At 39.0% G+C, this 23844-nt stretch overlaps 2 protein-coding genes across 3 annotated transcripts; one reads left to right on the top strand and one right to left on the bottom strand.

Annotated features, from left to right (window-relative positions):
- Positions 1 to 2935: 2935 nt before the first annotated feature.
- Positions 2936 to 6977, top strand: sult3st1 (sulfotransferase family 3, cytosolic sulfotransferase 1). Its single transcript, XM_034142303.1, has 7 exons — positions 2936 to 2985; positions 3697 to 4034; positions 4135 to 4340; positions 4918 to 5044; positions 5805 to 5899; positions 6053 to 6224; positions 6619 to 6977. Exons 2-7 carry the CDS (start codon positions 3893 to 3895, stop codon positions 6726 to 6728), a joined length of 852 nt encoding a protein of 283 aa, XP_033998194.1. The 5' UTR covers positions 2936 to 2985; positions 3697 to 3892; the 3' UTR covers positions 6729 to 6977.
- Positions 6978 to 7464: 487 nt separating this feature from the next.
- Positions 7465 to 13982, bottom strand: eif3d (eukaryotic translation initiation factor 3, subunit D). Of its 2 annotated transcripts, none has more exons than XM_034143543.1 (16): positions 13861 to 13982; positions 12694 to 12845; positions 12563 to 12608; positions 12308 to 12444; positions 12115 to 12200; positions 11957 to 12029; positions 11504 to 11619; positions 10971 to 11103; positions 10734 to 10881; positions 10082 to 10212; positions 9600 to 9685; positions 9367 to 9496; positions 8783 to 8925; positions 8167 to 8359; positions 7972 to 8065; positions 7465 to 7576 (listed from the first exon to the last, which is right to left on the bottom strand). In XM_034143543.1, exons 2-16 carry the CDS (start codon positions 12841 to 12843, stop codon positions 7563 to 7565), a joined length of 1680 nt encoding a protein of 559 aa, XP_033999434.1. In that variant the 5' UTR covers positions 12844 to 12845; positions 13861 to 13982; the 3' UTR covers positions 7465 to 7562. The 2 variants fall into 2 exon arrangements, with proteins under 2 accessions (XP_033999434.1, XP_033999436.1); XM_034143545.1 differs by having other exon boundaries at positions 12694 to 12819.
- Between the last annotated feature and the right edge of the window lie 9862 nt (positions 13983 to 23844).

Below are 23844 nucleotides of genomic sequence, written 5' to 3'. Positions count from 1 at the left end.
GATGATATAAATAAATTCAATGATGAGCTGGTCAAGGTTATCATTCATTCAGCTAAAGAAACAATTCCGGAAATTGCAGGAGTTAGGCGTACCAAGAGTGTACCCTGGTGGAATGGTGAATGTAGCAAGTCCATTAAAGACAGAAATAAAGCATTCAGGCAACTCAAACAACTCCATTCTCAGGAAGCTTTGAATCAGTATAAAAGGGCCCAGGCTATAGTAAGGAGAACAATAAGAACGCAAAAACGCACTTTTTTGAGGCTATATTGCAATAGTATTGGAAGAGAAGTACAGCTTGCAGATGTTTGGGGCATTATTAGGAGAATGGGGGGAATTCGAAGGAATTATGAGTTGCCAGTTTTGAGCAGAGGGGACATAATAGCCGCGTTCACACCGGAGTACTTTCACCGTACTTTTCGCGTTTTAGTTCCGTGAGTACCCCTTATGTCGCGTTCACACCAAAAATTGTACTTAATCTCGGGTACTTTTACCCCCATTTTTAGAGCCAGCTCAGAGAGCGTACTTTTCTGTGGGTGAAAAGTGCTCCAAAAGTGCCCCAGTGCTGATTGGCTGGGCGAATTGCAAACCACGCCCCGTACAACTGTGGACATGTTGTGTAGAGCCGCCATTGTTTTGCCTCGCTACAACAACCTCATCGCACCAAGAAGAGTAGTTTGTTTTTTTAACGCAGTGAAATAATGACAAACATGAAGAAATCCGAGCGATGAACTGATGAGGAGGTATCAGCGCTTCTCTACATCTACGCCGACGACACGACGCAGGGAATGCTGTTGAAGCCAGTACCCAATTCAAAGATCTTGGCTGTTACAAACTTAGGAAAGGCGGAATTTCTTTCGGAAGGACTACTAATCAAGTTAAAATCATTGGGAATTGGTGGTAAAGCATATAATTGGGTTATGAATTTTTTACTGGACAGGGAAATACAAGTAAGAGTAGGTGCAGAGTATTCAAGTGTTTATGCTGTGGAGAATGGTACTCCGCAAGGTAGTGTATGTAGTCCGTTGCTGTTCAATATAATGATACATGACATTTTTAATCAAGTTCATCCAAGTGTGGGAAAATCTTTGTATGCAGATGATGGGGCTTTGTGGGCAAAAGGTCGCAATGTAGCACATGTTGGAAAGAAAATACAAGCTGCAATAGTTGAAGTGGAGAAATGGACAAATAAATGGGGATTCAAACTGTCAGTAGCTAAAACGCAGGTCATTTGTTTTACAAAACGGCATAAAATTGCTCCTATATCGTTAAAATTGTATGAGCAACCTCTTGAACAGGTTAATACAATAAAGTTTCTTGGTGTTTGGTTTGACGGAAAGCTAACATGGAGCAATCATATAGGAAAAGTTCAAAATAAATGTAAAAAGGTCAATAATGTACTTCGGTGTTTGGCGGGACAGGAGTGGGGAGCGAGTAGATCATCACTTCTGAATATATATTGGGCACTCATGAGACCTGTAGTAGATTATGGGTGTATAGCGTTCATGGCAGCAGCAGAATCAAACCTTTAAAAACTGGATGTCCTACAAGCTCAGGCCCTGAGAATATGTAGTGGAGCTTTTAAAACATCTCCAGTATCAGCAATATAGGTGGAAATGGGAGAAATGCCTTTAAGGATAAGAAGAGTTAAGTTAATGTTGGCATACTGGGTAAACCTTCAGGGGCATTGTGATAGTCATCCTGCGAAAAGTATTTTGAAAGACTGCTGGGAGCACAATGAGTCACATTTAACAAGTTTTGGATGGATTGGCGATGTTAAAGCAGCAAGTATAGGTTTGAATAAAATACAGTATTGCCCCACAGTTCCAATCTCGTCCATTCCACCCTGGTTATTCCCATTGCCAAGGGTAGACCTCAATATACAAAGGGAGTTGAAGGAAAAGAAAGAACTACTACCAGTATGGCGCATAGTCCAGAATTATTTTGCAAGAAATTACTCAGACTCAACAATCATATCTCCAAAGATCCAGAGACAGGGCGTGCAGGGGCAGCAGTTTATATCCCAGTGAGTAATACACATATAAAGAAAAGGGTAACAGACCATGTGTCAGTATACACGACAGAGTTGTGGGCATTGGTATTGGCATTGAAATGGATAGAGGAGAAAGAAATACATAATAGTGTAATTGCATCGGACAGTTTTTCAGCATTATCGAGTATACGATCAGGCAGATCTTCATTTAGAATGGACATAATAAATGAAATATTTCTAATTTTATATAAAATGCAAATCAAAGGCATAGCAACTCGTTTCATCTGGGTTCCTGCTCATGTTGGTTTGGAGGGTAATGAACAGGTGGATATTCTGGCCAAACAAACACTCAGAATTATGAACATAGACATAGAAGTTCCACTTAGCAAAGCGGAGGTTAAAACATTCATACATAAATATGCACAAACCTTAGTGATACAGGAAGACATCTTTATAACATTCAAAGGTGGGGATGGAAGGAAGGTGGGGTTTAAAAGAAGGGAGGAAAATGTCATTTCTCGGATGAGAATAGGTCATACAGGGCTCAATCATACATTGAGTAGAATAGGAAACCATCCAACCGGAAAGTGTATACACTGTAGTCAGCCAGAAACTGTTGAACATGTTTTACTGCGTTGCAGGAAATATAGTACTCAGAGAGATGTGCTTTTCCAGACACTGAAGAAAGCAAAATTCCATGACTTGTCGCTATCAGGGCTGTTAGGGAAAAACATCAGGCAATATGTATGTGAGATTATTAAGTTTTTAAGAGAAATTGATACATTTAAAATAATCTAGAGTTTTGGTTCTTTTTTTTTTGGTTTTGTTTTATTTCTTTTGTTTATTGTTTTCTGCATAGTCTCTTGTCCACACTCCAGTCCAGTTGGTGGCGGTAATGCACCTACAAGTTGGTTTGCCAACCGCCAATAAACACTAAAGAAGAAGAAGAAGAAGGAAGAGTACCTCCGTTGACGCTAGTTTAACATTTCTAGCAGGTGACGTTAGACTGGTTAAAATATTACAATCACAGTCATCAAACTGTTTAATGCATCAATATGCTGTTATAGTCAAGCTAAACATGAGTTTTATATATGTTTTGTATATTGATAACGATTGTTTCGACCACACTAAGTTTCTCTCAGAAGGCGTATAGTCTTAACTAAAAATTAAATTAGTTAGTCAGTGTTTACTAGATCGAAAGTACTATTTTGCACAGTTATGCTTATATTTATAATCTAACTTCATTGTCTCCCTCTCTAACCCTCTGGAGTTGAGGTTTGGTTTGGTTAAAATGTTGCAGACTTTATATTAATTTTGCAGTCTTTCTATTGCACCATTTTGAAAATATTCTTAACCATCGTAAAAGTTTAATTTATCATGATGTCAAATTATAAAGTTGTGAGTATGTTATTACAGTGCTTTAAAGTGGCACAGAAATGTACAAATTACAACCTATTGCTGGGCTTTTCTTTTAAAATTGACAATTTATAGGCCTATGAATCACTGAAAATATGAAAAGTAATCTTATTAAATATTATTAACAGCTGTAGTTTTGTACAATTATCTTTAAAAAGACGGTATGACTTAAATACATAAGCTTGCCTCTACATAATATATAAACAGACTTATGCTACTAAACATAAAACATGCTACATTTATTCACAGATTATGACTCCAGGTTTTTTTTTTTTATTGACCTTCAACAGTGTGTTAAGTTTACAGTTGGTGGCAGAGTGAGCCAAGCCGTCAGTAATCCAGGCTCATACAGGAAGAAGCCAACAGCCTATAACATGCACGAATCAAAGTCCAGAGTCCTGCTAATCTACCTGAGAGCTAACAGGTGTCCTGCTCTACTCTGATCTCTAGCATTTCTCTCACTGTTCTGAGTGATTGAGAAGTAACATGGAGCAGATCACAGACTATCTCTGCAGGTATAAAAACTACAACTTCGCCGTCGATTTCACAACTCCAGAGTACCTTGATTCCCTCCAGAGCTTTGAAATAAGAGATAGTGACATATTCCTCGTCACTTATCCAAAGTCAGGTGAGTGAGAGGAACTCTTCATGACATAATTTGCATTTACAGTTGTGTGCATTGCTTGGAACAGATGTACTGATCAGGTGTGATGCACCCCCCCCTTCAGGTACTATATGGACTCAACAGATCATCATCTCCATCTGCGACTTAGAAGGAGGTCTGAACAAATATCAAAACAACTTGGAGCAGATGCCCTGGCTGGAGTACAGGGAGTCTAGAGAGGATTATGCTCTTCGACCCTCTCCACGACTCTTTGCCTCTCACCTCACCCCGACTCTCTTACCTCCAGGACTAAAGGACAAGAAGGCAAAGGTCAGCATTTTATGGAGGGCCGAAACAATAATAAATTAGTATAACCTTTTTTTTATTTGAAAAGATTGTGGTAAGGACCTCATTTACAAAACAATCCTAGGTATTAATAGAGAACATTTGAAAAAGAATTCCATGGTCAGTATAAACAGCCACCAACTGTTTGATAAGGGCCAACATAAAAATACAGCAACGGAGTATAGGTCATGTTATGTAAGGGAGTAATTCCAATTTGGTCTAAATGCTGAACTGCATTGTCTTAAGTTAGTATACTCAGTGACAGAACAATAAATCAGAGTGTAATCAAATATTTGTAAAAAGTTTGCAAGATATATAGACAAAATGTTATAAGATGAATTTGAAAAAACTTGTTCTGGAAAAAGATTCTAGATATTTTCTGAAATATACGTCAGAATAAGAATGCTCGAACATTTTCCTTTTTTAACATTTTCCTTTTCGATTAATTCAAAAATCCAAGGTATCACTTAATCATGCATCTTTTCAATGGAGTTAGATCAGGAGGGGACAATAGTACATAGTCGTTTTATTCTGGACTGATTCATGTTTTGTTTAATGTCAGATTATCTACGTGATGCGGAATCCAAAAGACAACATCGTCTCTTATTACCACTTCTGTCTTAACTGTAGCGACCTGGAGACTCCCAAAAGCTTTGAGGACTTCTTTGAGCAGTATGTGACGGGCAACGGTAAGAAACCTCCACATCAGAGGCTGGAAGATGATGTTCAGAAAGGGACCCGGGCTGATAAATGCTAATTACAGTACAACCATGTGATCATGACAATTTGAGAGAAAGATTGGAAAGAACCTTTAATCTTAAATAAAAAAAAGGTTTATATGTTTTCACTTGTTGAGATTATGTTGACAATACCTGCAGACACAGAAGTCTTGCTTGCAGACAAACTATACTATGATGATATTTTAATCAAAATGTTATAACATACAATACTAAGATAAATTAAATATGATATAATAGCCTATTTATATACATTTAATGGGTTGGAAACCTTTATGAAACACAATCCGTGTAATTTATTGATAACATTTTAATGGAATACTATATAATGACATTTTATAACATTTTCATACAATAAATTAATTCACTAAACTTTACTTTTTTTAATGAGCCATCTTTTAGTTTTTTCATGGCATATTATATTGTGACTATTTACATTACATTTTTCTATCAAATACTTTTTCATTTCATACTAAACAATGTTTTTTAATGACTTTCTTGCTATAATATAATATGATTTTTCTATGACACCCATTTTTAAAACATACTATACAACATGTTGTCATCTCTTTCTGATGTCACTATACTATGACGTCTTTTAACATTAGTTTTACAATTGTTATCATTAATTGGGAAATTCTTTATTATGTGCTAATGCTTTGAAATGCACATTACCTTTCTGGGATATCTAAAGTACATCTCCATTTTACAGTGGGAGCATCTTCCTGGTTTGACCACATCAGGGAGTGGCATTCAAAAAGAGACCAGTACGACACCCTCTTCCTGAGCTATGAGGACATGATTTTGGTAAGACGGTCTTTGCTGTAATTGTAAAGTATTTTTGTTTGAGGAAGACATGCATTTCAAATCATTTTAGTTTTATGAAATAAAAGATCCGGTTAATTTAAAATATGGAAATAGATTACTAGTCAACGTTTTAACTTGTTTTTTCTCTTAAAGGACCTGAAGGCGGCAGTAACGAAGATCTGCACTTTCTTAGGGAAGAACCTGAGTGAAGCTGACATTGAGAAAGTTGTGGAAAAGTCTACTTTCAACAACATGAAGAAAGACTTGAAAGCAAACTACGAGTTTCTGCCACAAGAGAAGGTGAAGGCAGACTTCATGCGCAAAGGTAACGTAACCAGTGATGAAGAAGTTATAGACCCTTTACTCAAAGTAAACATAAATACTATGATCCTAAAATACTCCATTACAAATAATTGAAAATGTCACTTAATTAGAAGTACATAAGGGTGATCAAATGAATGTACTTCAAGTATCAAAAGAAAAGTACTCAGTGTTCAGATTGGCTATTTTCATAGTCTTATAGAATATACATTAGTTTTAATCGCCAACATTTACATGTTATATTATTGTAATTGTATGAGCCCATTTCATTTACAGTGCTGCATCATATTATATAGGCAAATGATGTGTTTTTTTATTTGTATAAACTATAACTGCAGCTCTTGTGCAGAAACATATAAACAGATATCAGGTCTAGATAGTTTTTTCTTTTTTTACAGGTAAGATCGGTGACTGGAAGAACACCTTAAGCGCCGCTCAGAGTCAAAGAGTGGATCAACTGCTGCAGGAGAGACTCAGTGATTTGTCTCTGAACTTCATCTGGGAGTAAGAAGAGTTGCAGAGGTTTTTAATTCTGCAATATCTTGTCCAATGTATTTTATAACTTCGACAGATGATGTTAATGTGTAACTGTTGATATGCGTCACAATAATGCTTTATAACGGACCGTCCACACAGCAGCGTTAAAAAAATCTTGAAACGCTTCTGCCCATTTACTTTGAATGGGGTGACGTCACTTTGCCTCACTTTTCGCCGAACTGCATTGTGGGCAGGCGAGCGGAGATTTTCAGGATTTTCAGGATTCAAAGTTGAGCAATGTTCAACTTTTGAGGCTGAGGTGGAAGCGTCAGCCAATCAAATCCCGTGTACGCAAATCTGACAGTTCAAGCGCTAGCCAATCAAACCGAGTGTATGCTGGGAGAGACATACCGCAGGTCATTTCCTCATATTCCAAAGAATGGAGGAGAAATTAGCGGTAGGGAATCACCCGGTGCTTTATGACCAGTCCCTATTTACCTACCGGGATATAAACCGGAGGAGCCAGGCATGGAGGGAGGTGGCAGAGACAGTGGTAGGTTTTCGCCTGTTTGGGGAGTTTATATCCAGTTTACTTCAAACTTTTTTGCTTCGTATGTCGGGGGCGGGTGATTCATGTGATTGGTTGTTGGTGCCTTGCTCGCAAAAAATCCCCAAGCTTCAGATACGCCCACCTCCAAGATTTTTTTAACGCTGCCGGTCCGTAACCCCTGCTTGGACTTCTGTACTGGAAAAATAAAACGGCAATAAAGTGTTGGCCAATCTGTCTTTATTGAATGTCAAAGGTTAAATTGTGTTTGTGTATGATGTTGAATTGCTTCGGTCACTGTGTAGACGACACCACACTTCAGACCTCTTCATCTAGAATAAGAGAAAAGAAAACAGTTTAATATCATTAAACAAAACAAGTTATATAAATGATCAGATTACTGCAGATCCAGATTGGATGTAATCTGGATAGAGGAAACCTGCTTTGTGGAAGAGAAAAACATGCCAGATATTTTACTAAAACAGATTTATTTTACTCCAAGTAGCTTTTATAGATACAAAAAAATATGAAAATAATTAAAGCTAGGGCCAGATTAATCTATACAATAGGTTTATGACCGAAGGATGGAACAGTTTTAACAACTACATTGGGTTACATTTTTCAAATACATTTAGCATTTGACTTCAGAATTACAATCCATCAGCCTGCTGCAGCTCAAACTGTAAAATAAACGACTTAACATGTAGCAATAGCAACTAAATCTCACCTTCTTCCTCCTCATCCTCTTCATCTTCCTCCTCCTCCTCCTCCTCATCAGAGCTGAAGGTTCCGTCAGGCAGGCTGTACACCCGAATCACTTGCTGTTAACAGAAAGAAAACAGAATATCGACCCATTAGCTCAACAGTTCACGATCATTTTAAAAAACAGGATGTTTTTATGAATCTTTGAGATGTAGCTCACCTTGTTGGGGTCCTTGAGGATGAGGTACTTGCCCTCGTCCAGCTTGCGGCAGATATCGATGACGCAGCGCAGGATGCCCCAGGCGTTCTCCATGCTCAGATTGATCTGGCTGGCAAACTCGTTGGGCTTGAACTGCTGCGTTCCCAGCACCACGTGACGGGCCGAGTCCTTAGCGTGGTACCGAGACACGTACCTGAAGGACAGAGAGGGAGGCAGTCAGTGCACGCTCTCACACACTATGGTCTGCTGAAGCTTGGGCTTATTGTCTCTATATAGTTAACTGAATCCTATTTTAAGACATTAGTTTGCATCATAGACGCAAAGCACAGGTATAGTGGTTTGTTTCAGGCCGTGTATTTAATTAGAATAAAACATATAAAATAAATGATGCTCTTCATTTATTTGCTAAATGTGTTTCCGTTGCACTTTGTCAAATTGCTTTCATCCGTACACCGACCTTTCCTACTCAGCTTAGCGCAATAAAAACATTTGTGATAGTTCAAGATTAGAACATTTTTGTATGTGCAAATTGAAATGTTCATAAGAGGCAAGAGGAAGGATATGCATAACGACTCCTCCATATATTCAGTATGATAGAATGGTGTGTGTTCCTCACCCCAGTTTGAGGTACTCGGACCCGGCCAGCATGGCGCAGCAGGTCCAGCGGGCCAGCTTGTAGCTGTTGTTCTTCAGCTCAGTGGCCAGCACGGCTCCCCTCTGAGAGTCCAGCTTCTGACGCCAGTCCACCCCGTTACAGCTCTGAGGACGAGACGGAGCAGATACATCAGACACAATTCAACTGACATTAATGCTTGATACTCTTGCTTCAAAGGATGAGTCAGGATTTGATTTCTTAACACAAGTTTTGGAAGTATTTTTATTATAAATATAACAAAAACACTTCTTATTTCACTACAGAGCAGCTGGAATATTTCTTAATTTTCTTTTTACACAAGATTGTTGTGGTTTGGCAACCTTTTTTATTTGTTACAAGTATATCATAAGTCAGTCCTCAGTAATGAAGTCCTCCAACAGTGTGGGCATCCTGGCACTTACTGGCCTTTTGCTTACTAATTCATATGGTACTTGTTTGTTGTGAAATAAACTAAACCAAAAGTAGCTCATGACTTTGCAAAAGACTTAAATCATGTAAAGACAAACAAATCCTCTGCTCCTGAAAGAACTCCCGCTGCCTCTTACCCTGGAGTCCCACTCGTTGAGGGTCTTGACGTTGAGGAAGGACACTTCTCCGTTGGCGCCGGTCATCACTCCGTCGTGCTCACAGCGGACGATCAGGTCGATGTCTTCCCCGAGCTTCCAGTGACGGTACCTAAAGAAGAAAAAAGGAAGCCGTCAGCCTAAGAGGAAGTTATTACGTCCAATGACGTGTATATAGTGTACGTAAACATAGTTTATTTATCTTGCGTTCATACCTGTAGGCAACAGAGGCCACCTCACTCTTGTCCGTATCCTCCTCCACAAACGGGTTGGGGTTAGGAAACTTGTGCCTCTCTCCACCCTGGAGAAATGAAAACAGAATAGTTTATTTATGTCTTTTTAAGGGATACAACTCAAACAATACATCATTAAATATTAACAAAGGCAGGTTTATTCTGACCAAATGCATATTATACTTATATCACCTAACCTTTTTACATAACTTAATTTGTACAATTTTAACTACTAAATTAAATGAAACAAACAAAAACAAGTTTACGTATATTAGCCCAAAAGCCCAATAAATACTAGTGTTCAGTTTGATGTTTTAATCCTCATTTTTTTCAAATGCATTACACATTTTTATTTCCCCTTTATAACTATATAGAAACCTCTCACTACAGGCAGAAGGATTTGACTAGCTTAGCACAGAGACTCTGGTAATGGTGAGGGCTTTACATTGTGAACTTGTTCTCACCATGCGTAAACACTGCTGGCTGAAGTTGTGGTTGATGTACGTGGCCTCCATGGCCAGGTTACGAGGAGAGTTGAAGGAGTTTCCCTCGTCCTGCGGCGGCTCATTGGCCGTCTCACTCACGGTGAGCAGATCTGAGAGCAGCGGTTACAGGCAGGTTAAAATACAGTACAGAACGAAGTATTCAGATCCTTCGCCTCATTAAAAGTACTAATACAAAACGGTAAAATTACTCTACAAGTAAAACTCCGGCAAGACATTTGGTCTTAAAAGTATGCAAGTATTATTAGCAACCGTATTAAAATTATGAAAAACTGTAAAAAAATGTTGTGCCTAAAAGTGTAATTTTAGTACTTTAAATGAACGTAATGATTGTGGAGTAAAAGCTTCCTGTGTGTTTCATCATGTTATTTGACCCCTTATGTATTTTCAGAAGAAACTGCCCCATGTTCAGCTTTGTGGCCATACAATTCACAGCTGATCTAAACAGCTTTTTAAAGTATTTCTTAAGTTTACACATCTGGACTAGGTTATCTTGACTGGACAGTAAGGAGAGGAAAAACTGTCATCCGAAAAGTAACCAAATCTGTCAAGAGTAAATTGAGATGGGTCTAAAATATCTTTGTGAAACCCCCGGTGTCAGTAGATCTCTCACCAAAGTCAGAGTTGTCTCTCTTGTCAAAGAACAGCTTGTTGCCCACTCTCTGCACGATGATGTCCCAGGAGTTGACAGAGCGTGTGCAGCACATCAAGGTCGCCAAGATGGCGTCGGTGGCAAACACATTACCCTGAGTCTTAGCCAGCTAGAAGGAGAACAGGAAAATGTGTGTTGACGTAAAAGAAAAGCACTGTTTGTTTACTGTATCAGCTGATAATGGTCAAATGTGCGCACCTTGCGGATGACGGGATCATCAGTGGTGGTGACGGTGTGGAAGATCCTCTTGATGCTTTTCAGCTGCTTCTCATTGCGGGTGGTGATCCGGTCAAAAGCCTTATCGTAGTGCTCCAAAGCACCGCAGCACTCACTGCAACAAAAAAATTTAAAATGGTGTGTCTGTGTCATATCACCTCAAAAAAGATTTTTAAATCTTTAAACAAAATCCTAAATTTAAATAAATGGATTATTCAGATTAGGTTATTTTTTCCATAAAACATTTTGTAATGCTAGCAGACTGACAATCTTAGGGCAAAACATAGTGTGTTATTTGCGTTAATCCTGTAAATAACACTCTGTGTGCAGCAATTGGAAAGAGCTAACAGTTTTTGACCAGAGGGAAATGTATGTTTTTTGAAAAGCTTGTCACAACAGAAGTCAGAAAACATCTTACCACTGGAATTCTACAAATTGTAAAATACTCCACCCAATTTTAATCTGCAGAAAAAATGTGTTGAAATAGAATCAAAAGTGCAAAAAAGGAGACTTACATGTCCTCGGGGTCAGCCACCTCGTTGTATCTCATCTTCATCAGTCGGGGGAAGTCCATCTCCTCCTTCACCTCCCAGTCGCTCCTCACCTCCACAGAGGAGTCTCGGGGCTTCAGCTGGGCCTCAAAGTGTATGTGCACAGAGGAAGAAACGAGAGGGGGAGAAAGGGGGTATGGAAGGATAGAAGGGTTGAATGGGGGGGGAAAGGTGGTATGGGAAGAACAAATGTTAACACCCATGTTGACAAAGCCCTATACAGAAGGATCAATAGGCTTTCCCCCCTCAAAATGTATCAAAAAAATTAAGTAAATGTTCTGCCATCAACAATTTGACACCAAAAAGAAGGATTCAGATTATTAAAATAAAGGCTGATAAATGCTCAAACGACTAATCGACCAATGAGTAGCTCTCGCAGCTCTAATGCAGTAACAAATTTGAATAACCGATCGAAACCTGGGATTTCTGGTCCCACTTCTGACGGACACCAAACTGCTTCTGGAACTTCTTCTGCAGGCGCATACGATCCCTGTAATAAAAACAAATTGGAGGTTAATACCATAATGGGATCATTCTTCTAACAATAAGATCAGCTAACGTTGTACATTTCTCACCTCTCCTTTTGCTTGGCGCTCTTGGGGAGTGTTTGCATGTTGAACTGAGTCATGTTCCTGCGATCTTTCTCCCTGCGCATATTCCTCTGTTGACACAAAAATACATCATGTTATGGGCCGGTTCAAATATAATACACAACCCTTACATTTTAATACATGAGGCAACATTCAATGTTTCTGCGGTCTGGTTTACCTGAGCAAACCTCATGCGGTTCCTCTGGTAGGCGGTCTTCTGCGTCTTGGCCGTGTCCACCAGCTGGAAGCTCGTCTCGTCCTCCTCGTGAAAGTAGGCGTACTGACTACCGCCTCCAAACTGAGAGGAATACTTATCTGAAGAAAATATATATACATGAGAAATCAACTTTTGTTTTTCCTAACATCTGAAGTGAAAGACACTTTATTGAAATTTAGGTGGAGGTACATTTGGCGGGACAGCAGTTTTACTCACTTGTGTATCTCTTGTCTTGATAAGTCGCTCCAGTCCAGTCAGCAACCTGACAGAGAGAAATACATTGTGAGGAAACTGAAAACAACCTGCTTCTTAGAGTGAAACACTTTATTTTATGTGAAAAAACAAACCTTTCCGAGACGGTCTCCTTTGCTGAAAGGCTGGTAGGGCATGTCTTTAAATTTATCTGGGACCGCACAGGGACCCCATCCGGACGGATTGTCCTGGATCACGGGGGCGTTGAACTTCGCCATGACCTGAAGTCGGAGTGGAGAAGACATTTCTGTGAACCATAGTTTCATTAAATGATTGCAATGATGGCCGGATAAATCAATACAGTACATAGCATAAAAGTGTTAACAAGCACAGAGTCTCAGGAAATGAGCAGCACAGGTTTCTCCAGCAATGCACTAAAACACATAGGCACTGATCAGCTTGCGCAGTGGGCTAGTCCTCATTGACCCATCAACACCATGGTGGTACTGTTAGACAGGAAACTTATATTTATCAAACGGGCAGCTTAAGCTTCAACAGTTTCCTCTATAGGTAATGGTGCTGATTACGTTTAAATCATTATTTAGTCATTGTTAATATCATCCATTGTGTTTATCACATTTTACCTATAGCTAAAAGTGGCACCAATGACAAAACCATAAGATATTACACCAAAATAAAAAAGATAATAGCATTTAGAGCATGAATAGAATGTTTATGATCGATCAAATGTACATTTTTAGCGTTTATCAGTATGAAGGTTTTTCTAATAATATCGCAGAGGCCCTAATGTGTATATTGGAGACAAGTACAAGCATCTCGACCGTGTACTTAAGTACAGTAACAGTGTTAGTGTACCTCATTACTTCCACCATTTTTATTTTGTACATTTGTAGCAGCATCCTTTATCGATCAGCTGACATCTGGCAACGTTAGCTAACATTATCTTAGCATTAGCTTCACTTGAAGCGTAACATTGGTAACAAATAACATGGTATATATATTGGTTATATGAAACATTTCGATTGAAGGACGAGGCACATTTCAGGGAAATAACTAATTGAATTATCAAAGAATGAAACCCAAACGTTCTTCTGATAAAGGTTCTTATTTTCCCTAACCCATGATTCGGTGAGCTAACGGAGCTACATGCTAGTCATATCGCCAGGTGGCCGCTAGCTATGCTAAGCTAAGGGTGTGTTCAGGCCCTAAACAAATAAAAAGCGACAGCAAGGGTTTATCTTAAAACACGACTGAAAACGTTCGTTTCTAAACTGTGTGATGATGTTTTACTGTAATCATACCGTCAATGATGTTACACCCAATGGGACTTTTAATCCAGCCGGTCCTCAAACGGTGTAAATGCCCGACGGAGCGCCGGTGTGAAAGGAAGTGGCAAATTGCCGTAAAGCAGAAACTGGCTACTACTTCCTGTGGTGTTACGAGTGCAGCAGTCGTAATGCTGATTATAATGATATTATACGTTGACAACACTAAACTGTCAAAAATTACCCTGAATTCAAAAGACTGAAAGAAGTGTTGATATACTGTCTCTTACTGCTACAACAAGGGAAACAAACCTGTAGCAAATGGACTTTTATAAAGGTACTAACCAGTTATTTTTACAAATCATTAGCTATTTTGTATATATATATCCCTACAATAAACATGTCTTTAAATTATTTGAAAATGAAGTTATTGTATTTCAGTATCTGTACATTTTCTGTTGTTATGTATAGAATACATTCTATACTATTTATATCATCCCTGGTTCAATTATTCATTAATTATATTACTTACTTATGTATTGTTATTAATATGATTATCATTATTTATAATTGTTTATTATTAATAATATAAATATCATTATTCGGTTCAATTATTTTTATTGTCTTTCAGATGATGCCAATAAAAAAATGTTGAATTTAATTGAAATACTGCCCTCCGGTGGTCACAGTGCGCAACTACCGCTCTGTCTATAGTGAATTTTATTTTTGACAGTTCACCGGATGTACTATACTACGCTATCACATCTAACTTGATGCTCATGTTAATATATTGTAATATATTGTATTGTAATATAGTGTGACCGCTTGAGGCCAGCAAACCTCCATGATAAACAGAAAACTGTTATTAAAACAACTCAGTACCACAGTTTTTACCAAAACCAAAATGTTGTTGTTATGCTATAAATAACAATTGAAATAATTATTCTAATAATTGGTTCTAGATGTTATTATTAAAAATCAATTATACTTGTATTGTAACCGTTATTCGTTATTTTGGATGTACTATTGCAGTTTCTACAGGAGGGCGCTGAACACTCAATGCAGTACTATTTCACTGCCGGTGAATGCTTTCAAAATAAAATCAAACAAAAAATAGCTGTTCGGGAGAATAAGGATGAAAAAACAAGAATAAGTTTCAAAGTGAAAACCTGTTAAAAGTAACGTCAAATAATATGAAGAAATAATAACATAATACCAACATTGAAGCAAGATTATTTTATATTATACAGTTATTATATTTGTTGTATATTTATGATAATATTCATTTTTCAAATGTGTTTATTAACTTATTTTCCTTTCATAGTTGTAGTTTAATACCCTCAGCATGTCAGCATGGGTTGGAGAAGGTGGGACATCAGTCCAAACATGTTTTAGGGTAAATTGTCAATGTTTTTGACCACTTTTAGAAACAAACTTTGCTCAAGACGTTGCAAAGGAAATCCAATGTCGTTATTATGTTCTAAATATAAGATAAAAAATACAAATTATACATAAGGTATTGTGTGTGTGTGTGTGTGTGTGTGTGTGTGTGTGTATGTGTGTGTGTGTGTGTGTGTGTGTGTGTGTGTGTGTGTGTGTGTGTGTGTGTGTGTGTGTGTGTGTGTGTGTGTGTGTGTGTGTGTGTGTGTGTGTGTGTGTGTGTGTGTGTGTGTGTGTGTGATTGATTGATTTCCGTGCGGTGCAGATCCACTGCAGGGAACTGGTTGTCTGATGATGAATGATTCTGCCATCTTTGCACATCTGGTCTTATTCAACATTTGCAATTATCTCTTCTCTTAAACCTTAACAAACCACTGACCTTAACTGATAGCTAAAATTATCTTTGTGTTCCATTTTTTAAATTGCCTTTGTTGCATCATTACCTGGCAGCTGCATTGTGACTCATATCAAACACACCCACATGTCGTCCTTCAGGGATCTTTGGAGCAAACTGCAGATGGTATTCGCAGCGTGTGCAGAACCTGCTTCATTATGTATCTTGATGACTTATCATTTCTGGATTTTGTACATCGTCACATTTACAGGTCGACAGTAAGAGGAGTTTGAGATGAGCCAGTGCTTAAAGCACCGCTTTAGTCCCATGAAACTTTCAACAGGTTAAATACTTTTGAAAATTCCAACACTTGAAAAAATAATAAAATTCTCATCAGCCTTAACTGTACTTTGGGTTTACCGCCTTGCTGATTGTAACATTATTTGTTTTCCATAATAAAGGCAACCTGCTATAATATATTACATCGAATTAGTGTTATAGCCATTATTTGACTTGTTTAAAGCTCCCATGTCATGCTTTTCCGGTTATTACCCGTCCCCTTGTGTGTTATGAAGGTTTTTATGCATGTAAACGGTGTGCAGAGTCAAAACCCTCAAAGTACACCCTGTAGCGAGTAAAACTCTAACACAGAAAATACCTCCCCAAAACGCCTCGTTGGAGATACGTCACTGCCCATTTGATTCTTCCGGGTACCGCCTGATGTCATGCGGTACCCGGAACGAAATGGACCAATCCCGAAGAGCTATGGCCACACCAGCAGCGGCGTGTTCCTCCTCCAGAGGTTCGAAGAACCGGCATTTCACAGACAAAAGCTTCCAAAACATTGCCCAGTTTGAGGCCGGATATGCACAGCTTGTTTGGACCGTTTGGAGCAGGGGAAGATCTGGGTATACAACCTGTAAGTTTGCATTGTTATTTGTGTATTTATCAAACAAGACTGTTTAAATGTGTAAACTGTGTTGGACTGCTAAGCCATTGACACAGTGCTAACTGTGCTAACTAAGTTGCTAGAGTTTCCATATATCAACTCTAATATCAGCAGATGGCCTTGCATACATGTATCTCATAGCAGGAGAATGTCTGCATTCACACACACGGAATACTCATACAGTATACTGTACTGTGATTTACCGTACATTGTGACCGTACATCAGTGGCGAGCCGTTAGGGCCCTCTAGGCCCTCTGTGAGGGCCTAAGATATTCCAAAAAATAATATTTAAAAACATTAAAAATATATATTTTTTTTTTAAATATATATTTTTTTAATATTATTTTTGTTATATTTTTCATTAGTTTTACCGAAAAAAAACTTGATTTAATAAAATAACATTTCCAAAGAAATAAATCCTTCGAATCTGCCTGTTCAGTCTCTGTTTGAATGTCAGTTACTATAGCGGGCCTCTCTGCGATTCACAGAGGGCCCGCTATAGTAACTGAACGAGAGAGTAATGTCAAATGACAGTACAATTGACCAATCATATCTTCCCTCTAAATGGGTGGGTTTTATTATCGCGGACTTTATGACGAGTTCCGCCCGCTGTGAAACTGTTCTTGTTTCCATAGCAACAACAACTTCCTGTCAACAGCGTGAACTCGCCTTCAAAATAAAAGCATGCCAAATTACACTTAAGACATACAACTGCAATGAAAGTAACAAACACAATGCAATATCATTTTCAATGTCAAAGAACACAAATTGGGTTCACAGGTGTTGTTTTGTGTGGTAGAGGGTCGCTGTCATTGATGCGTTTTGCACCCTGGGCCGTTGTTTTGATATTCCGCTGAAGTATACGCTGTGACGTAATAATGTATTTTTTTCGAAGGAAGGGGTGGGGGTCAGAGGGCCTAGGTATAAAGCTCACGGCTCGCCACTGCCGTACATATACTGCATGTAGTAGTGATGGGAATTATGGCTCTTTGAAGGGAGCCGGATCTTATGGCTCCGTTCCTTTCAAAGAGCCGTTCAAAAGAGCCGTTCAAAAGAGCCGTTTTTTTAAAAAGGGGGCGGGGTTACTAGGTTTATCTGCGAAATAATCACCAGGATAATGATTGACTGCATTGCCAGACCTAATGTCAATAATCTGCATTGTAAACATGACACAAGGTGGCGCCATATCCATGTCATTCATGTCAGTGAATGTACTTTGAATTTACCCTCTGCATGTGTTAAGTAAATAAAGTTGCCTTGCCTTGAATGAAATTCACGCAACTCTTAATATTAGTAGTGTGTTTTTAAGTGGCGATGGAGATTATTTGTTGACCCTGCTTTAAAGGATATTTTGCCTTTACAAATGGTGCGCTTTATCACTGCCTGGGTTTTGGTTGAAGTGCATCCAAATGCTGCTGCGTTTTCGCGTTTGGCTCATTTTACATCCGAAAAACACGTCGTCTATCTGTCCAGTACCACTTGTTATGACTTCTCTCTCTCGCGTATTCCGTTAAGACCCACCCCACCTAACTCCTCGTGCTGAAACCTACAAATCAGAGTAGGGGCGGGTCTTCACAGAATACGTTTGGGGAACAAAATCAAGCTTTTTAAAAGGCGAGTGAATTTTGGCAGGCAGTGAGTGCGGGCCAACTTTGATTGAACGATAAGAAGAACGGCTCTCACCAAGTACGACTCGGTTCCCCTCGTTCGTACCAAAGAGCCGTTCAAAAGAATCGGCTCGTTCGCGACCGACACATCACTAGCATGTAGCTAACGAGGCTAGCTGTATGCTAGCGCAAAACAATGTATTCATGCAAGTTACATTGTATGGTAGCAGAATACCCGTATACGATTGCAATTATAAACACGTTATTGCTAGCCTAATATGAACCACTAGCTTTTGTTCATAGTAGTTTTATTACACTGCATTATAGTTGCCTTTCCTCCAAGCTAACGTTCATATCGTGTTAGCTACCAAGGTAAACAAAGCTAGGTTAGCATATTAGCAGGCAAGCTGTTCATTACACAACTACTACTAACGAATCTAAAACAACTAAGTTTCTCTAATATTTTGTGATTTGCATTTGATTTCGTCCAGCCAGATCCTGGCGGACAATCCATGACGTGCTAAAAGGCACTTCTACTACTACTGAGGCGTCGTGCTAAAAGGCACCGCACCGACTGTGCGCAGGCAAGATGCGAGGAGGAGGAATGGATGATATACCGTGTATATATGTATATTTATGTTCATTTTGTACATTTCTAAAAATAAAGTTTAATGGAAATACTTAGTAGGCCTATCCTTTCTTCCCTGAATTCATATATAGCAAACCATGATTTGATTTCTCATCAAACAGTAGTAGTTTATAACGGGTAAAAATAACTTACTCTTTGTTATGAGCGGCTCGTAGGCCACAAAGACAAGGAGACATACACGAGTTTACAAAACCACGGCACATTTATTGTGGTAAATGCAGAGATAGGTGGTTGAGAGGATCGCAGAGTTAGTCTTCCTGCAGCCGCTTTGGAGAGAGACTGGGGCCGAGGTGTCCGTGATCGTGCTGATTAGCCTCTTCAGCTCCCCCCCATCGTAAGACAAAGGCCCTGGGGCCGTCACACTCTTCTATAACAACAGTTAAAAATATATATGTATATAAAATATACCGCTGTACCGACGCCATGATAAGACTGATACGCTGAGAGCAGCCGGGAAAAGCACTGACATGGGCGCAGCCTCTCTGGTGGTTGACTAATCAGAACGAGTGGCCGAGCTGACCAATCGGAGCACACTAGGCTCACAGGGAGGGGGGGGGGGCAAGAGCTCCAACGAGTCGTTTAGTGGAGAAAGTGAATACTGCTGAATACACATGCTTGACAGAGATGCTGTATGCGAAACCAATGTGAGTTTGGAAAATTGCACAGTATAAATCTATTTTAGTATACCTCAACAATGTAATTATGATCAGTGGAAATGGCCATGACATGGGCCCTTTAACGGGCCGTCTCCACGGCAGCGTTAAAAAATCTTGAAACGCTTCTGCCCATTCACTTTGAATGGGGTGACGTCACTTTTTTTCGCTTTCGCCGAAATGCATTGTGGGCAGGCGAGCGGAGATTCTCAGGATTTTCAAGATCCAAAGTTGAACAATGTTCAACTTTTGAAGCTGAGGAGGAAGCGTCAGCCAATCAAATCCCGTGTACGCAAATCTGACAGTTCAAGCTCTAGCCAATCAAACGGCGTGTATGCTGGGAGAGACATACCGCAGGTCATTTCCTCATATTCCAAAAAATGGAGGAGAAATTAGCGGTAGCGAATCAATCACCCGGTGCTTTATGACCAGACCTACCGGGATATAAACCGGAGGAGCCAGGCATGGAGGGAGGTGGCAGAGACAGTGGTAGGTTTTCGCCTGTTTTGGGGAGTTTATATCCAGTTTACTATGGGCTTTTTTGCTTCGTATGTCGCGGGCGGGAGATTCATGTGATTGGTTGCTCGCAAAAAATCCTCAAGCTTCAGATACGCCCACCTCCAAGATTTTTTTAACGCTGCCGTGGAGACGGCCCGTTAGTGATTGGCTAAAGGTAAAAGTCCTGTGTGCAAACACAAAACTTGCTTTTAGTTTTTAGTTCTATGATGTCCCGCCCCTTAGCCTATCGCGTACAATGTGTTGGAGTGCTAGCCAATAGAAGCGTGAGGGTAACATAGTGATGTCCCTATGTTACGGAAGTAAACAAAGGAGTCCAATGGAGGCATTTCAGGCAGGGTGAGGGAGAGAAACTCCCTCTGAAGGAAACTTTGGGATTTAGCCTTTGCAGACCCTTTACACTACCGGACAGGGAAAACCCCAAAAGCATAATGGGGCCTCTTCAAATGAGAAGCCAGTTAGCTAAGATTAGCATAACGATTGGAAAAGAGGAAACAGCTAGCATGGCTCTAAAGGTAAAAGAAAACACCATAAGCAACAAAATATTAAAAGTGGAGCGGCACAATTATGAGAAAAACAAACAAATGAACACAATGCAGTGTATTTGATGTACAAAATCAACCTGCATCCAACAGAATAAAAATACAAATTAGAATCGTTTTCATTTCTTATGAGGTTGTGTGTGTGTGTTGGGAAACTCTTCCTGCATTTAAATCAAGAACAACAATTCAAAATTCAGTGAGGGATGAAAGTAATAAAGACCAGTGGGATGCAACTCTTCATGCTTCCTAATAACACTGTGCTAATTAACATCACTGTGTGTTTGAATGTGAAAGTATCAGGGCCAGGCATACCTTCATGCACAATTTACTGTCTGTCCCACGTAACCACCTTAAGACCCGCGGTGATCGAGCATTCGAAGCCGTGGCTCCCAAGCTATGGAACGCTCTGCCTGCTCATCTACGGTCTGCTGATATGTTGACTCCTTTAAAGCTAATTTAAAGACATTCCTGTTTGGGTAACCGGTGTGCTTGATTTTATTCTATTTTATACTACGTTTTTATTTTGTTTTCATTGTGTTTTATTGTGTTTTTATTGTGTTTTTATTGTGTTTTTATTATGTTTTGGTGCTTTTATGACTTCTTAACAGGGGGATTGTGTGTTCATTTATCATTGTATGATGATGTTTTATTGTTTTGTCCAACACATTCTCACTCCCAACTTGGCCTATGTTGACGTTATGTCAGGGTCCCTGTCGTCACTTTCCAACGCAAGGGGGGACCCTTTAGCTTCGAGTTTCAACTATCAGGGAGTCCCATTGACTTGCATAGAGCTCCCTGAACGTTGGTAATAGACGAGTTGGGATCGCGGCGAAATGCTCTCCGCAGATCCATTCTCACAGCGTTTATCAACCTTTTTCTAACTCAATATCAAGCCACACTTATTGTTTTTACTTCTTTATTTTAATTGAATAATTTCGGACTTTTGTTGCCGTCAGTTAGGGGGAGAGTAGGGGCTCAGAATACTGAAATCTGTATTGTTTCATCGTTTTTTCCTTCTAATTTTGTATTCTTTTCTAAACCACACACTGTTATTTACTCAACAATAACACATAATTATCCTTGTGTTTATTTATTTGTTTGATTAATAAACACAAGTTGGAGTCCGTCAGGACCGAGGGTCGGAGCAGCTCATAGTAGCTGCTTTAGAGAATTTTACACCCGGAAGTAAGTATTCTCTCCGCTTCGCTTGACAAACCCCGTGATTAGTCCTCAAGCTCTGTGATTGGATGTTTGAGTGTGCGCCGAGGGTTACACCGAGCGTTGAACAGCACTTTGAAATGGGATGGAACCACGGCAGACTGTCCAAAACTGGATTTGAATGCATCCCGTCCCCCCCTCCCCCACCCCGTCCCCAGAACTACACATGCTGGCTATTGTGTGTTTTGCAACATGTTCTATGACACGTCTCTACTGGGAATTGTAGTTTTAAAAGACGTTTTCGTATTTCCCATAATAAGAAGTTGCCAGTATTAAACTGTGTACATCCCTGGAGGTTTAGGGGATAGGAGACACTCCAATTTAAAACATATCATTAATAAATGGGTGAAAATTGCTTGTGTCCATAATGGGCAGCATTAATATACCCACATGACAGCTAAGGTCAGAAGAGCTTTATTTAACAGCTGGTCTTATGTCTGTGACCCCTCCTGTTGTTAATTGATAAGCCTGAAACATGCACTTGTCAAGGTTCAGAGGCACATTTTGCAAATATGGCAGTAGCCATCGATCGTCTTAAGATAAGATATACTTTATTGATCCCAAGTTGGAAATGTTTTCGTTACAGCAGCATGTGTAACAGTTGTAAATATGCAGTGGTGTTTATTTGTAAGTCATTTAGTATAATCACACAAATTCTGTGTTTTATATTTAATAATTCTGTGGTCTTTATTTATTGAATGTTCAATACCTGACAAGGTCGGAGATGAAAAACTTGGGTCGCAGGTTCCTCAACAGTGCATTACAAGACATCTATCGATATGTGTGTACCTCCACCATTAAACTGTCATATTCTGCACATTTCTTATTCTATCTACATACATCTTATAAGAGTTTAATACATATGTATAATATCAGTTAAAATAAGTGCTTAAACATAGTTAACATTGCAGGAAAGTTGATTGTCAAGTCTCAAAACAAATTATGCAATATATTAGACGTTAAGTACTTTGTCAGGCTTAATATTTATCTGTAGTTACCCCCAAAGCTTTTTTCTTATTCAAAAGAAGACCTTAACCTAAAGTATTCTTTAATGTTTAAATAGAGCCTAATTAGTTTGTCTGTTTTGCACATCCTCCTGTTAATATCTTTGGACGTCCTGCACTAAACTCTTTTATTGTAGAGATCACTTACAGTATCTTATTGATATGTTCTATTCTATATTTCTATCATTGACCTTCTACTTTCCCCCTATGAAAGTATGTACTCTTAATATTTCAAATATAACGTATCAACAAAAAAACTCAATAACATGCTTTAACCACTAGGCGGTTAAAGCACTCAGGTTTACAGTGTTAACACAATAAAATATACTGCTGTTTCCAGTTTAGTTTATGATGGATGTATTTTGTTATCCACACATATATTGTTTTTATATTTGTAACACCAAACCGACAGAAAAGATGGTCTTAACATGCCCCAGTGGTCTAGTTAATAAAAAATATATTATCAAACATAATATTAAAATGAACTCTTATTTTGAAAATACAGCTTCCTGTGTTCGAATGAGCTGCTCCGACTCTCGGTCCTGACGGACTCCAACTTGTGTTTATTAATCAAACAAATACATAAACACAAGGATAATTGTGTGTTATTGTTGAGTAAATAACAGTGTGTGGTTTAGAAAAGAATACAAAATTAGAAGGAAAAAACTATGAAACAATACAGATTTCAGTATTCTGAGCCCCTACTCTCCCCCTAACTGACGGCAACAAAAGTCCTACATTATTCAATTAAAATAAAGAAGTAAACACAATAAGTGTGGCTTGATATTGAGTTAGAAAAAGGTTGACCAACGTTCAGGGAGCTCTATGCAAGTCAATGGGACTCCCTGATAGTTGAAACTCGACGCTAAAGGGTCCCCCCTTGCGTTGGAAAGTGACAACAGGGACCCTGACATAACGTCAACATAGGCCGAGTTGGGAGTGAGAATGTGTTGTTTTGTCAAGCACTTTGTGACTTTGTCTGTGAAAAGCGCTTTATAAACTTTACTTACTTACTTAGCCTACTTCTGCAGATGAGAATCTTTTTTACATTTTGCAATTCAAGGGGAAAACGTCTTAATGTCGCGGAAAAGATAAAACTTTCAGTAG

Source organism: Trematomus bernacchii, unplaced genomic scaffold (assembly GCF_902827165.1).
Source record: "Trematomus bernacchii unplaced genomic scaffold, fTreBer1.1, whole genome shotgun sequence".
Taxonomy (NCBI): Eukaryota; Metazoa; Chordata; class Actinopteri; order Perciformes; family Nototheniidae; genus Trematomus; species Trematomus bernacchii.
The sequence above is the reverse complement of the archived record's forward strand: the minus strand, read 5'-3'. Positions and strand labels throughout refer to the sequence as shown.

Excerpts from the sequence above, each read along its gene's own strand:
- eif3d (XM_034143543.1), bottom strand. The coding sequence starts at position 12,843 with ATGTCTTCTCCACTCCGACTTCAGGTCATGGCGAAGTTCAACGCCCCC. Across the intron at positions 11,620-11,956 it reads AGTGGGACCAGAAATCCCAG|CTGAAGCCCCGAGACTCCTC; the intron begins GTTTCGATCGGT and ends TTTGAGGCCCAG. Across the intron at positions 8,066-8,166 it reads TCCTCAAGGACCCCAACAAG|CAAGTGATTCGGGTGTACAG; the intron begins GTGAGCTACATC and ends TTCTGTTAACAG.
- sult3st1 (XM_034142303.1), top strand. The coding sequence starts at position 3,893 with ATGGAGCAGATCACAGACTATCTCTGCAGGTATAAAAACTACAACTTC. Across the intron at positions 5,900-6,052 it reads GCTATGAGGACATGATTTTG|GACCTGAAGGCGGCAGTAAC; the intron begins GTAAGACGGTCT and ends TTTCTCTTAAAG. Across the intron at positions 6,225-6,618 it reads GGCAGACTTCATGCGCAAAG|GTAAGATCGGTGACTGGAAG; the intron begins GTAACGTAACCA and ends CTTTTTTTACAG.